The following is a 16037-nucleotide window of genomic DNA, read 5'->3' as shown; positions in this document are numbered from 1 at the left end:
AAGAATAACTCTACTTACTGGTTCCTTCCTATGTGCTAGGCACTTTATGTGCATGACCTCCAACTATTCCTCAGACAAGTCTATGAAATGGGTACTGTTCTTACTGAGCTTTATAAGTGAGAGAATGGAGAGTGAAAGGTGGGCATTGGCGGGAGGGTGGGATACTTGCCCAAAGTCAAATAGGGCTTGAAGCGTGCTCCCTTCAGCCGGTGAGATCTTGGAACACTGTGCTGGTGTAAGCATCACTGGTTCCGCTTAGTAGTCAGCAACGCAAAGCAGTTGGAAAAGCCAATATTAACTCATCTTCTTGTTACAAAATGTTACAACTTGAGTGCTTATGATGTGGCCTTAGGAAACACACCCCTGCCCCCTCCAGCTGTTTAACCAGCCTCATTTGTTTCTTTGTGCATGCAAGGGTGGAGACTGCAAAATATTGCACTTTTCTCTGAAGGCAAATGTGCATTTCATTATGCTTTTTCGTGGTTTTTGTTTGTTTGTTTTTGTCTTAAGTGTATTTTATAGAGCAGTTTTAATAGCAAAATGAGAGGAAGGTACAGAAATTTCCCATACATCCCCTACCCTCGGGCCTGTATAGCCTCCCCTACCATCAACATCTCTCACCAGAGGGTACATTTGTTACAGTTGATGAATTTACATTGATATACCATAATGATTATATCTTAATCACGTAAAGTCCATATTTATATTATGATTTCTTCTTGGTGTTTTATATTCTCTGTATTTGGGGGCGCCTGGGTGGCTCAGTCGGTTAAGCATCCGACTTCGGCTCAGGTCACGATCTCGCGGTCCGTGAGTTCGAGCCCCGCGTCGGGCTCTGGGCTGATGGCTCGGAGCCTGGAGCCTGCTTCCGATTCTGTGTCTCCCTCTCTCTCTGCCCCTCCCCCGTTCATGCTCTGTCTCTCTCTGTCTCAAAAATAAATTTAAAAAAAGTTAAAAAAAAATTATATTCTCTGTATTTGGACAAATGCATAAAATGACATGTATCCATCATTATGATTTCATACACAGTATTCTCACTGTTCTAAATATCCTCTCTGCTTTGCCCACCCATCCCTTCGTGCCCCAGCCTCTGGCAACCACTGATATTTTACTTTCGCCATGGTTTTCCTTTTCCAGAATGTCACATAGTTGGAGTCAGTACAGTGTATAACCTTTTTAGATTGGCTTTTTTCACTTAGCAGTATGCATTCAAGGTTCCTACATGTCTTTACATGGCTTGCTAGCTCATTTCTTTTTAGCGCTAAATACTGTTCCATTGTCTGGCTGTGTCACAGTTTATTTATCCATTCAGCTACTGAAGGACATCTCGGTTGCTTCCAAGTTTAGCAATTATGAATAGGAGCCATAGACCTCCATGTGCAGGTTTTTCTGTGAACAAATCCTCTGGGTAAATACCAAGGAGCTTGATTGGTACATAATGTGGTATGGTTCGTTTTGTAAGAAACTGACAAACTGTCTTCCAAAGTGGCTGTACCATTTTACATTCCCACCATCAATGAATGAGAGTTCCCGTTGTTAACATCCTTGCCAGCAGTTGGCGTTGTCCGTGTTCCAGATTTTGGCCGTTGTAAATGACATGTGGCGATATCTTCATGTTGTTTTAATTTGCATTTCCTTGATAATGTACGATGCTGAGCGTAGTTTCGTGTGCTTATTTGACAACGGTATATCTTCTTCTGCTCAACGCACTGTTTTAAGATTTGAAGGCGTACGGGTGGCTCCTAAGTTATTTCGTTAAGTGAATGTGATGAGTTTTTGAGGAATCCTCGAAGGAGAACCATCTTGAAAAAATGATCTCCTATTTCTGAGTGTCATATTTGAACTTTAAGAAGAGGCAAGAGAATGGTACAGCCACTTTGGAAAACAAGCTGGCAGTTCTTCCAAATGATAAGCACAACAATTCTCCTTCTAGGTACATACCGAAGAGAGACGTAAGCATGGTCACACAAAAACTTGTACACCCATGGTCCTAGTAGAATTACCCAGTTGGATTGTTAGACCCAAATGCCGCCAATTAAGAAACGAATAAATAAAATGTGAAAGAAGCCAGTCACAAAAGGCCACGTCGTGTATGACTCCGTCCGTATGACATGAGAGAGTAGGCAAATCCATAGATACATAAGTTAGTGATTTCCAGGGGCTAGAGGGAGAAGGGCAATGGGGAGTGCCCACTAATGGGTACAGAACTTCTTTATGGGGCAATGAAAATGTTCTGAAATCAGATAATGGTGGTGGTTGCACGACTTTATGAATATGCTCAAGAAAACCACTGAATTATACCCTTTGAAAGGGTGGATTCTATGGTATACAAATTATATCTCAACAAAAAGTACTAATACATGTAAAGCTTCTTGGGGGGAGTGGTGGGAGGAGGGGACAGAAGAGCAAAAATGTGCCTTTTGTCCTGTGCTTTCCACCAGGGTGAAATTTCACTGTGGAGCCCATTCTGATAAAACTGGTAGCAAAGTAACATTGCAAATTGGAAACACTAGGCTCAGTTCTATGATGCGACCAGGTCATAAAAGAGAAATGTGGACAACTTTCTTTTTATCCTGTACGTCCCTTGGCGGAAATCCTTGGCTGTTATTACAAATTCTATTTGTAGGTATGCACGTTACAGTTCCTGTGTTTTCAGTTCTCAGTAAAACAACGTCCATGCATTTTAGTCATTATGAATACCTGAATCTTTAAAGCTCATACTATTTTTTAATGTTAAATTAAAATTTGCCTGTTAAAATGGATAATGTGGTTGGAATTAGTCGAGCCAATTAGGTCATCAAATAGGATTCTAACTGATTAGGGTAAAAGATCAGATGTATTATCTATGAGAAGATGTTGTTTTTGATTCCAAAGAAGTCATTTTATTCCTGCTTGTTCATGCCACATAAAGCCTACTGAATTATTTCTTTGATATACAGATTACTTGTGAATGAAATGTCTTCCAGGAATATTAGGATTTTCGTGTGTTGTTCTCTGTTATACACTGTAGTCTCTTTGTGACTAAATGCCTGATTTCTTCAGCTTTGTTATTTAAATAAGTGTACTTTGTTTCCAGTTAGTGCCTCCTCCGACTCAGTTCCTCCTCAGATTTTCCATGTGCCAGTCCCCTGATGGTTGATTCTCTGAGAGTTTATTTTCCCCGCTCAGTGGTCAGAAAGAGTGAATTCTTTACAGCATTTCCTGAGTGGTTTTCTCACTGCAGGTATACTTTTCTCTAACTAAACCTGATAAATCAAAATACTTAAGGAAGACCTGAAGTAAATATTATTTATTTTTCACAAACTGACATATTTTCTCTCTGGAACGGCTTTATTGAGATCTAATTCACCTATCATCCTATTCATCCATTTGAAGTATACAATTTAATGGCTTCTGGCGTATTCACAGATATGTGCGACCATCATCACAGTCACTTTTAGAACATCTTTATCACTTGAAAAAGAGACAGCATACCCTTTAGCTATCAACCACTCACACCCCTGCCCCACCTCCAGCAACTAACCTACTTTCTGTCTCTTTCGCTCTGCCTGTTGTCACATTTCATATGACTGCAATCATATACTGACTGGCTGCTTTCACATTACTTTATTGATACAGTAAAGCTTGCCAGAGTGTTTTATAATTCTAAAAAAGGGCCAATTCACTATGAAGATTTAACCATAATGAATATAGATGCACTTCATAACAAAGCACCAAGATACATGAAGCAAAAACCGACAGAAATAAAGGGGGAAATGGACAATTCACCAGTAACTCTTGGAACTTCAGTACCCCATATTCTATAACGGTTAGACCAGGGAAGCAGAATATCGACAGGAAACAGAAAACTTGAACAACAGTGTAAACCAACTACACCCAACAGATACCCATACGATACTTTACCCAGCAACAGCAGAACACAAATTCTTCTCACGTGCACAAGGAACATTCTCCAGAATAGATCATATGCTAGGCCATAAAAAAAACTCAATAAATTTTAAAGGATAGAGGTAATACATAGCACCTTCTCTGACTACAGTGGGATGAAAGTCAAAATCCAAACCGTTTAAAAAGTGGGAAACTCAAAGCAATGTGGAAAGTAAACGGCCCACGCTGAAATAACCAAGAGGTCAAAAGGGAGGTTGGAAAATACTTGGAGGTGAACGAGAATGAAGATAGAACATATCAGAATGTCTGGGTTACAGGTAAAGCAGAGCTAGAGGGAACTTTAGCACCATCGATGGCTCTATTCAGAAAGAATATCTCAGATCAGTAATCGTACCTTCTCCTTAAGACACTGGAAAAGGAAAAGAACATGAAACCACTGTATGTAGATGAAAGAAAATAGTAAAGAGTAGAGTACAAATTCATAAAATAGTGGAAAAAAAGAGACTCTAAAACCTTTGAAACTTTACTGATTTCAATAATTGTCTTAAGCTTTTACAGAAGACATTAACCAGGATTATTTGTTTCTCATAAAGTAAATGACATAGTTTCTTAATATTAAAAAGCATTCCATTTTCAACATGGCCTCCGTAAAGAGCTAGTCTTTGTGAAAATATCCAGGTGCTCTCTTTTTTTCAGTTGAGATGCAACCAAACCATGAGCCCATTTCAATCCCCAGGTCTTGAGAAATCTCGCCCCGATAAAGCGGTTTTCAGGGCAGTGATCAAACACACATCTCATACCTTGTATGGCCACTTCTTGCGTGTGACATTGGACGAGTTGCTCAATCTCGTTGAGATTTATTTTCCTCAGTAGAGGTTAATTTTCTCATTCTAAAAGGAAGCGTGAGGTAACATACACCAAAGAGCCTAGTTCAATGCCTGGCCCATAGTAGGTACTTGATTAATATCTATTCCATAGTCATTTGATGACTTAAAAAGGGACAGCCCAATGACCCATATGGCATGGGTATAACGTATATGAATGTACTTGAAGGAGACCTGAACAAAAGGATGTCATATTGAATTGTGCTATGAATCACACTTTGGGCTAGTTATGTGATCTATGGCCGAATCGCGTATAAGTTGTTTGACAGTATGAACTAATTTCACTATTGTAACAACTGCTAAAACACTCATCTTGGGCAAAATACACATCTTGGCCTCCATCAGTTGCTTTAGCAATGGTTTTCATGGTCAAATATGTGAACCCTTCAAATGTGAAACCACTCATAGTTTAATCTTTGTTATTGGCGTAATAAATTCTAGCACTCGTGTCTTAGGTAAGCATACTTGTCCATTGTACAATTCTGTTGCCTGTTTCAGGCTACGAGATGGTGGCATTCAAACCTGGGAGTACATTTATGAGATGAGAGGCAACATCACTGATTAAGTTCTGTTTTTACTCCAAGCCTGTTTGGGCAGGCACATTTATGCTTATTCTGTTTATTGTGTGGTTGATGACTTTAAAATTGAATTATTTCCATCAGCAATACAAGCTTCAAGCCATGTTCCAGACTCGTGCTTCTCAAAACATGCATATGAATATGAATCACCTGGAGATCTTGTTAAAATGGAGATCCTGATGTATCAGGTGTAGAGTGGGGCCAGAGTCTACGTTTCTAACAAGCTTGTGGGAGCAGCCAATGGTGCTGGTCCATGGACCACACTCTGAGCAGCAAGACTGTGTAGAACTGACGGGGTACCTAGGCAAGAGTCAGAAATGAGTAGAGCTATTCCGGCCCTATCCATCACGGCCCCAATGGCCCGTTCATACTCTCTGAATTCAACCCACTTCCTTAGCTGAGCCCTGAAGTAAATTAATTAAAAATTCAATGACGACGAAGAGGAGTGATTCTATTCTTACCTTTCACGTGTTACAGTTATTTAAGACAGTAATAGAAAAATAACCTTGTCATGCGTTTTCTAGAGTTCCTTTGTATTGTCTGTTAGCCTCGCCACCTCTCAGGCCTCTTTATTTTGTAGCTCCTTGGATATCAAAAGTGGTGTATATGAGACATCTCCATTTCCATTCTCTGAAGCTCAGTACCTGTGTTGGCGCTTCCTTTGTCTGTGGCAAAGAACAATGAATGGAAACCACTTAAATCCCAGCAGGACTTTGTTACTAAATGAAAAGAGTCATAGGCAATTGTTTCCCTTAAACCCATGCCTGATTTTCTAATACTTTAAGTGAGCATTTATGGAAGCTTCCGGGGAGGCTCATTTCAGGTCCTTCGTCATTTAGATGAGAGTGCAGATTGAGTTTCTCCCGTGGAGTCCACAGGGTGTAGAACTCGGTTTTGTATGTAATTTGACAACAGCGGCATCATTTTAAGACGTGGCGAATTACATTCTTAATATGAAATAGATGTGGCTCGAAACATAATATGCGCCATCTGATTTGTTACAGAACGCAAAAATAGTCACAGTGAAGACAAGAGGAAAATGAGAACAAGAAAACGGGGAGAGAAGCGTAGCCTGGCTGACGATGTGGCGGTACTAAAAAGCAGCTTAGCAACAAAGGCTCTGCCTGCCTCTGGTAACAAGACGGACAGCACGAGGGAAAAGAGGACCCACAGAAGAACAAAACGTTTTCTATCCTACCCACGGTTTGTAGAAGTGATGGTGGTGGCAGACAACAAAATGGTTTTATACCACGGAGCAAACCTTCAGCACTATATTTTAACTTTAATGTCAATTGTAAGTACATTCCAAAGAAGGTGATTTGTGAGGTCCTTAAATGTGCCATTGGGAAATGGGTTTCCACCCAGTGCTGTGGAAGATCCTTCTCAGGGCTGGCATTTCAACGATTCAGGCAAGTGACCGAAGAGAACCTAAGATTACGTATTGGTTGCCTTTCTGTCAGAACAATAAGGGCTACCGTCCTGAATGTTCATTCCGCTAGACAGTGTGCTTCATTGTGACAAGGTGGCATTTCTAATCCTCCTGGCAACTCTCCTAGGTAAGCTTATCGCCCCCATTTTACAGAGAAACTGAGCCTCAGAGGACTTAGGTCACTTGCCCGTGGTCAAGTAAAGCTGATCAGGGGCTTAGAGACTGCATGTGACCTGTAGAGTGTCCACGTCCCAAACCCAGTGCTCTTTGTGTGACATATGAACTTGCACAACCGGGTTCGGGTCTCTCGTAAGACTTTTGAGTGCTTCTTGTGAATCAGAATCACCTTGGAGCTTTTTGAGCTGCAAGCTCTGTCCCCTTCCCCAAGATTCGAATGAAATAGCCCTGGGATGAGGCCCTCAAATCTCTCCTCTGTATTTTCCTACTCTTGGTTTGAATCAAGAAATCAATAGGTTTGCGTTATAAAAAAAAAAAAAAAAAAATCCAACAGAACCAAAGACTATTAATGAAAAATAAGTGTCCTTCCCTACCCTGGTTCCTTCCCAGAGGCGACAACTATTAAAAGGTTTTTTTGCATATGTTTCTAACCAGCACTGCCCAATAGAAATATAATGCAAGGCACGTATGTATTTTTAAATTTTCTAGCCACTCTGTGAGGAAAAGAAAAGTAAAATTAGTTTTAACAATGTATTTTATTTTCTATCAAAATACTATCGTTTCAAAACTTGCTAATGCAATACTTTACTTTTATTTCATACTAAGTCTTCAAAATTCAGTACGTGTTTTACACTCAACAGCACGTATCATTTTATTTTTCTTTGTTTGTTTATTTTGAGAGAGTGTGTGTGTGTGTGTGCCTGCAAGCAGGGCAGGGTAGAGAGGGGAGGGAGACAGAATCCCAAGCGGGCTCAGCAATGTCAGTGCAGAGCCTGATGCAGGACTCGAACTCAGGAACCATGAGCTCATGACCAGAGCTGAGATCAAGAGTTGGACCCTGAACTGACTGAGCCACCCGGGCACCCCACATGTCATTTTCGATGAGCCACATTTCTAGTACTTAGTGGTCACATGTAGCAAATGGCTACCATATTGGACAACACAACTCTAGGTATTTCTTAGATGAATATGTATGCATATGTATCTTTTTTTCAAACCAGAATGGAGTATTAATATACGGTGTTATACATATTATTCTTTTCTTTTAGAAATACTGGGAATTGTTCTTTAGCAGCCCATATTATCTCCCCTCATTCATTTTAAGACTCAACATAGCTTTTCTTCCAATGGACTGACCCTAAGTTATATAAACAAGAATGTACTTTTAATAAATTCCTCAAAAGAATAAGAAAAGCAGCCGTGTTTGGGAACTATGCTTTAGGATTTCTTCCTCTCTCGCCCTCGCCTCTGGTTCTCTCTCTTTCCCCTCACTGCTGTGAACCACTCCTTTGTCCTCCCCACCCCACACCTCAACCTGCCTCCCCTCTCCTCTCCCCTCTCACCCCTTCCCCAGGCTCAATCCCATGTGCCCCAGCCCTCTCCTGTCTTGGAGGAAGGAAAGGAGAACCTAATCAGCCTTCGCACTGAGTCAAGTCCATTTCCAACCTATACGTTCAGACCTTTCAGAAGAATTTCAGTTTTGAGCCCGGACTCTGGGTCAAATGGAGCCTGGCTCTGCTCCTCACTGCTGTCTAGTCTTGGAACAGTTACTTAATTTCTCTGAGCCTCAGTTTCCTTACTTGTTGCACAGAGATTATAATACCCAGCTCAGAGTTTTGCTGTGGGGACTAAATGCAAATGTGTGTGCAGTTTTCAGCAATGATCTGGTACACAACAGGCATTCGATGAATGTTAGCTCTCATAATTAATGATAATACTGGGGAAAAAAAAAAAACAAAACAGGTTACCAGCTTGTGAGGAACACAAATGGGAGGTAAACATGAAGAATGGCAATATTAGCAAACGCGTGGTCACTGTGAGATTCCATAATTGGGCAATCTGGGGCTTCAACTGGGATGAAAGAGTGATCGAAAATTAATATCCAGTGCTTTGGCACCGAAAACTTTTAAGATGCGTAGCAATGCAGTTTCCAAGGAAAACACTTTGAAATTTAGACTTGTTAGGTCTCATTATCATCTGAAACTGCTGTCTGTGAATTTTTCAAAGAGAGTTTTAATACGTGTTTGTTGAATGAATGCAAATTCAGAACTACCAAATGCATATGTTACGTGAAAACGTGGCAAGAGGTGGAGCCCAGCGTAAGAAGTGTATTGCTTATTGCTTACACAGAGTTCACAATTAACCTTGAAAAATTTATCTCGGTTGCAGGTAGCCTCTATCTATAAAGACCCAAGTATTGGAAATTTAATTAATATTGTTATTGTGAACTTAGTTGTGATTCATAATGAACAGGTAATAAAGTTTTTTTTCTTCTTTCTTGTATATGTATCCGAAATGGCATATCTAATTGGTGTCGGCACAATGGGCCAATCATAATTCTCTTCCGCATTTAGGAAGGACCTTCCATATCTTTTAACGCCCAGACAACATTAAGAAATTTTTGCCAGTGGCAGCACTCCAACTATCCAGGTGGAATCCAGCATGACACCGCTGTTCTTGTAACGAGGTATATGGATTTTTTTTTTAAGTTTATTTATTTTGAGAGAGAGAGAGAGAGAGTGTACAAGCAGGGGAGGGCCAGAGAGAAGGAGAGACAGAATCCCAAGCAGGCTCCGCACCATCAGCACAGAGCCTGATGCAGGGTTAAAACTCACAAACTGTGAGATCGTGAACTGAGCCGAGATCAAGAGTCGGACGCTTAACCGACCACGCCACTCAGGCGCCCCTTAAATCTTCCAATTTGTAAATGGCAGCTACTAACTCAAAAATGTTTGAAGCGCCATGCAGGGCAACCAAGAGGGGCGCTGTCCTATCTGTATTTCTTGTTGGCCACCTTGGATATAGTCACAAATGCTTACTCTTACAAGAACTGAAACGAAAGGCATCCAGAGCCTTCTCAGGAATGCTCCCAAAGGAACTAGAAGCACTCACGCCGCTGTGGGAGGGAAAGTCCCAGTTGGAGAGGTTTTCACTTGCTCTGTGGCTACCCCTGGGGCAGAAGGAGACCGCTAGATGTAGCTTTTAATCCGGAAGTCACTGGCTCCCAAGCTTTTGTGAGTTGCAAACCCTCGGCCTTGTTGGCGTTTTGTAACCTCCTCCCCCGCAAGGTGGGTGCTGTTGTGAATGTCTAGGGGATTGGGAAGTGTTTTACTTGTGTTGACATTTACTCTTCGGTATTATGCTGGCCCTAAGTCTGCTTTGCTTTCAGACAGGATATCTGCAGAGCTCATGACAAATGTGACACCTTAGGTGAGTGTGCTCTGTGTATCCTCTATGGCTTCAACGGTCTACTGCATGTTTTTATTCCAAGCCGCAGTTGCTTTTTAAAGCAATTCTCAGTCCTTCTTTCCTTCTTTTTTTTTCCCCCCTTTGAACAGGTCTTGCTGAACTGGGTACCATCTGTGATCCCTACCGAAGCTGTTCTATTAGTGAAGACAGTGGACTGAGCACGGCTTTCACAATAGCCCACGAGCTGGGCCATGTGTACGTTTCCTTTCCGTGTTTCCATTTAATTCACAGTGACCTAACCCTTTTCTTCCTTGGCATCAGTGAGTATTCACTTGACTTCAGAGAGTGGAACTACTCTTAGAGTCCTAATAGAGATTTGAGGATTGAAGAGCCTTGGACCTAACTGGGAGAAACAACTTAGACTTTAGAAAGTTGAGTAATGCGGTGAACCCTCTTCAGCCATGGCTGACGTGTATCTTGGGTTCAAATGCGCGTGTTTTCTGTGCAAAATCTGATATTTTCCTTTCCTACTGGGAATTGGAGGAATGAGACCTTTCCAGCCCATCCACTGAAGCTGAGGGTGTATTAGCTTAGGAAACTTTTGTGACGTAACATCTTTATCTGGAAGGGTCGGTCTCTCTTCCCCTGGTTCACGAGATTTTCGTAAATCCAGATCATTCCTGATCGTAGATATACAAGGCTGTCTTTCAGACATTTAGCCTCTAGGCACAATGGCATCCCTTTTTTCAGGGAAGAGATTAAACAAAGATACAGAGAAGAAAACATTTCCTAACTATGGTCACTTAGTGGTTATTATGAAATTGGCCTTTCCTTTTTGTTCTTTAGAGACAAAGGATAGTTAGAACATGGGTGAAAGAGTGTAAATTTACGAGAAATTCTTCTGATTTTTGATCTGCATTGTTTTCTTTCTAGGATGAGTTACTTATGCTATATCTTTTAAAAATATTTTTTTCAAAAGATGTCACTAATGTAGTTGTGTATCAGTTTGCATGTCATTGTTAACTTTGTTTATAGGAAAAATAATCTATCAAGGAAGCTTTTTCATTCAACAATTTTTTTAATTTTTAATTAAAAACTTTTTTAATTAAAAAAAATTATTTTTGAGAAAGATAGAGAGCATGAGTTGGGGAGGGGCAGAGAGAGAGGGAGACACAGAATCCAAAGCAGACTCCAGGCTCCGAGCTGTCAGCACAGAGCCCGACACGGGTCTTGAACCCACAAACTATGAGGTCATGACCTGAGCCGAAGTTGGACGTTCAACTGACTGAGTCACCCAGGTGCCCCTCAACAAATGAGTTTTGAAGGCATGTATGCACAATGTGATATTCTAGAAGGAAAGCAAGATGCATATATAAAGCCATCTCCAATTTAGTTCAGCATATAATAGCTATATTTTAAAACTTTGAAGCATATTTTAAGAGCACGCCTGTTTTCTTTTCTCCAAAGGAAATATTGTCAGATGCTCAATATTTATAGCACAAAAGAGAAATGGCTTTCAATTAAGCAGATATGGTGAGCCAGAGTCCTTCTTAGTCTGCTTCCTCTTTGTCTTTTTGGTTTCTGAGATATTTTTGTGAAACTCAAGGATTTCTTGGAACTCAGTTTAAAAACTGGTCCTACCAACATTTCCCAGTACAAGCGCTCCAACAATAATTCCAGGAGAATGCTCTGTGAAGGGGGGAAGGATTTTTATATTCAAGTGATTTAAAACATTTTTTTTCTTCCCGGTAGAGCCCTGCTTGGAGTCACAAGGCTGAGTGACATAAAGTCAAGGCTCTGACAAGTCCTGTATTAAAGTAAACGGCTTAGTTTTGTTTAACTCTGTTTTCCCAAACTTATTTTAATAGAATCTTTTGGGGATTTTGTTTCTTTTGCATAAAGTCTAGTAATTGCTTTAGACCTTTAAATAGGAGGTATAGGTTTGGCCATGAAGAGTAGGGTGGCGTTTCAACAAGGCAGACCACAACGGGGGAAATTATAGAGATAGAAATGCATTCAAAAGGCAAGAGTTTTTGTGATTAACAATTCCCCACAATGTATGGTCAAGAGGCGTATACTATTTAAAGAAATATAATTAGCTTCCTGTTAATTCCTTCCTCACAAGAGCTTACAAACTCCATTTAGATAGTCAATTTACAAAGTTTGTATTTTAAGGAAAGTGAGAATTTTGATCAGCAAAACCTGAATACTTTCAGCTACAGAGGAGCCTCAGCTGTGTTAACTGTAGTCAACACACATCTCTGTTGTTGGTGTTGGCCTAGGAGCTTTTGACATGGTTTCCCTTAAACTTCATAATCCCCACATGGTGGACAGTGTTGTTTCCCTGGTTTGACCTTGGCAATATTAAATTGCCTCAAGGTTAGTTGCTAATGTTGAGGTACCAACTTGTGACATTGGAACTAGGGAGCTGGGAGCCAGATACGCAAGTTCTGGACTAATTCTTTGACTTGAGAAAAATGTATGCTGTTTCCCTAACTATTAGATAGGGCTAAAACATATGCACCACATCTCTGAAGTGTTAAGAAGTTTTAAAAAAAAAAATGGAGTAATTGGTGAATGATGTGAGGTATTAGCGAAACAAAAGGTAGAGCTCTAGCCGTTTAGTGAATTCTTTCTGTTTTGGTGCTTTGTCAGGTTTGCTTATATTTTAAGGAAAATGAATATAATGAATATATATATATATACCGAATATATATACACATATATATACATATATATGTATACATACATATATACATATGTATATATATATGTATTTTAATTTGCTACAGTACTTTTTAGCAAATTTTCTAATGACCTTTTTAAAGATTAAATGTTCAGTTGTTACAGTCATGACTGTCTGACAACATAAAACCCTGTTGGAGAGGAAAAAGCAATTGATCTTATGTGTGTCGAGCATCATTGGATGCTTCAAAAATAGTTCCTACATTCTCTTACCAGCTCTGAGGTAGGAAGAATTTGGGAGGTCACTGAGTCTCTACTGTGTAAAGATACAGAGATCTTTACGCAGTATTTCTGACAAATCTTGTACAATTTGTCTAACAGGAGAGAATATGCTTTGTATGTATTCCAAAACACAGAGGTTTTAGAGTCAGACTGAAGTGCTTTCCAATCCCAGCTCCCCCACCCCATCAGCTGTGGGGCCTTAATCAAGCAATTTAACCACAAACACCAGATCCTCTGCACCACAAGGAAACAGAAAACTAAGATTTGAGGGTGTTGTTTGTGTTGGGTTTGTTGGTATAAGAATGACAGTGACTTTGCATCAGGGAACTGGCAACTGGGACAGTCATTCTTTGCAGAAAATGGACTCTGAAGCCTGAAGAACTATTAATTTTAACTTAGATAAAGGTTTTCTATCTCATAATTTCCATTTGGAATTTACTCCATCAGGCAGTAATTATTGAGGAGCCCAAGTTTTTTTTTTTTTTTTTTTCTCCAACGTAGAAGAAAACCAAACCCAAGGAAAATGAATGAAATGGATTTTATAGGCTTTTATCTGGGCTTTGAATGTGAAACAAGTCCACACACTTCTGCCTAGCTCGCTGCTTTCCCTATTTCAGGATGAACTCATGATGCAAATTCTTCCCCAAATGCAAAATTAATCACATGCATCAATTTTGTGACTGCAGCATCATTCAGAAAGGACAGTCCCTGGGGGTTTGTTACCTGAGCTGTGAATGGCATGTGGGTCATAGAATTGATGTTTCTAGATTGAGAAATGCTTCCTGTCCTTCCCTCCCCACGTGCCCCCCACCCCAGGCCCCATTTTCTCTGGCAAAGCCAAGAATGGCAAGTATGTGTTAATGCTGCTGCTGAGTTCCCTCCCAATGTCCCAGAGGACATTGACACTCCATCATCGCCTTTTCTCGGGTAGAACCTGGATTAGTTTTAGAATCTTTTTGTGCCCAACTTTTTAGGAAGCCAGTACCAATCAATTGGCGTTGGCAGGAAGCATGAAACTATTTGCCATGTCTGCGTTAAGCCAATTGAATTGGCATGTCTCCGGCTTCCACGCCTGCCGCTTTCCTTAATGGGTTTTATTGTGCACGAACTTCACATTCCTTTATAATGATATACCTATGCAGTTATATCATTCGTCAGCCGGACCCAAAAGGAGGGATGCCAAGACCCATAGTGAGCCTCTTATTAGAAAGCTTTTGGCCTCAAGTTTTGACACTTGACTGACTCTTTGTATTCACGATGCTATCATAACTTGGCCAAATTCTTGACTCTATAAATTGGCCTTTAACAGCTTATTAGGAATTCCAACTACTGTTTTCTAGCACCAACTATAGCACGTTCACAGCCTCTGCAATTCCAAAAAGTACACTTGACCCAGATCATGGCCCACTCTCCTTTTTTTTTTTGTTTTGTTTTGTTTTTTTTATACATTAAAGGCCCTTTGTATTAAATTGGGGGAGAATTCTGTTTTATGCTTCACTCTGCCTCGAACCATCCAGTAGGTTTTCTTGTGATCACCAGGATGTAGATTCTTACCCACAATGAAGACGTCAGTTAACTTTTTGCTCTTAGATGCATTCTTGTAGCAATGATGAGAGCTCAATCCTTTGGTGTTTGTTGACGTTCCCATCTTTGTCTCTTTGGCCTTAGGTTTAACATGCCTCACGATGACAACAACAAGTGCAAAGAGGAAGGAGTGAAGAGTCCCCAGCATGTCATGGCTCCCACATTGAACTTCTACACCAACCCCTGGATGTGGTCAAAATGTAGTCGAAAATATATCACTGAGTTTTTAGAGTAAGACTTAAACTTTCTTTTAAGCACGGGCTTCTAGTGTCTGGCCTCCATGTAGTGAACTCGTTGTGGGAAAGAAAATGTAGAGTCAAGCATTCCTTTTGAGTTGTTATTTTTGTTGACATTCCTGGGAGGAGGTAAAAAAAATACTCTGTGACATCTGTGCAGTTCTATCCTTGCCAGAGTTTTGAAGATTACAGACTGAGCTAAAGAAAAGGTCAGGATCTTAAAGAGAATATGTAAATGTTGCTTCATTCTTGGTAAAGATATGAAATCTGTTCAGGTCTTCGGGGAGGGACCATGATTGTGATTACACGATGAAGGAAGGCCACAAATATTTATGTGGTTGCAACTTAGTAATTTTGGCTTGGAAAGGGGGAGGGTGGTGAGATGACCCCAAAGAGGGTAATGTGGGTGGATGAAAATTACACAGACCTCCATGTTGTTGAATTAAGAACATTCTGTCTCTGTCTCTGTCTCTGTCTCTGTCTCCCTCTCCCTCTCTCTCTCTCCTTCTTTCCTCTCTTTTCTTGTTTTGTTTTTTAAGCTTCCTGCCAGGCAGTTCAGAGATCCAATTACATTATACAATATCCCTGTGTCACAGATTTATTGCTGTTCTCTCCCAGATGTACGAAAGGTTAAGTGATTGTCCAAGGTCACTGGGTGTATATTTCTTCAGCCACAGGGAAGAGGGGGCTTATTAATCAGAACTCACCAGGTGTGAATTTTCCAGAAGAGGTGTTTGCAGAAAAGTCAAAGAACCGGAGGGTTGCTGTTTTTTCTTTTTAACCAGATGATCTGAAGGGTTGCTTACTATGGTTGTAGGTTCACTCACTCATCTGTTCAGCAAACAATTACTAAAGACCTGTTGCTATAATGTTTAGAGCCCCACGTGCACATGAAAAAGATGTGCAAGCACCTAAGAAGCTTGCAGTCTATTGGAGACGATAGCAAATAATAATAGGTAATGGCCCCAAAATGTGATAAATGCTAGGAAAACTACATATTTCCTGCTGACTATATTGTATGGATAGCCAGCAGATCCACAAACAAGTATATGCCAAAAATAGAACTTCAGCTCCTGGAGTTTAGCCTGGGATATACAGAGTAAAG

The 16037-nt window shown here is 40.5% G+C and overlaps 1 protein-coding gene across 2 annotated transcripts in view; it reads left to right on the top strand.

Annotated features, from left to right (window-relative positions):
• Window positions 1-16037, top strand: part of ADAMTS9 (ADAM metallopeptidase with thrombospondin type 1 motif 9) — a 161006-nt gene that overhangs the window by 21454 nt on the left and 123515 nt on the right. For both annotated transcript variants that reach the window (XM_042979355.1, XM_007084435.2), the window contains exons 4-9: window positions 6355-6644; window positions 9126-9209; window positions 9311-9423; window positions 10126-10166; window positions 10295-10400; window positions 14781-14927. In XM_042979355.1, coding sequence (XP_042835289.1) covers window positions 6355-6644; window positions 9126-9209; window positions 9311-9423; window positions 10126-10166; window positions 10295-10400; window positions 14781-14927 — 781 coding nt within the window. The remainder of the gene's footprint in view (window positions 1-6354; window positions 6645-9125; window positions 9210-9310; window positions 9424-10125; window positions 10167-10294; window positions 10401-14780; window positions 14928-16037) is intronic.

The sequence above is a fragment of the Panthera tigris genome, chromosome A2 (assembly GCF_018350195.1).
Source record: "Panthera tigris isolate Pti1 chromosome A2, P.tigris_Pti1_mat1.1, whole genome shotgun sequence".
NCBI lineage: Eukaryota > Metazoa > Chordata > Mammalia > Carnivora > Felidae > Panthera > Panthera tigris.
The sequence above is the reverse complement of the archived record's forward strand: the minus strand, read 5'-3'. Positions and strand labels throughout refer to the sequence as shown.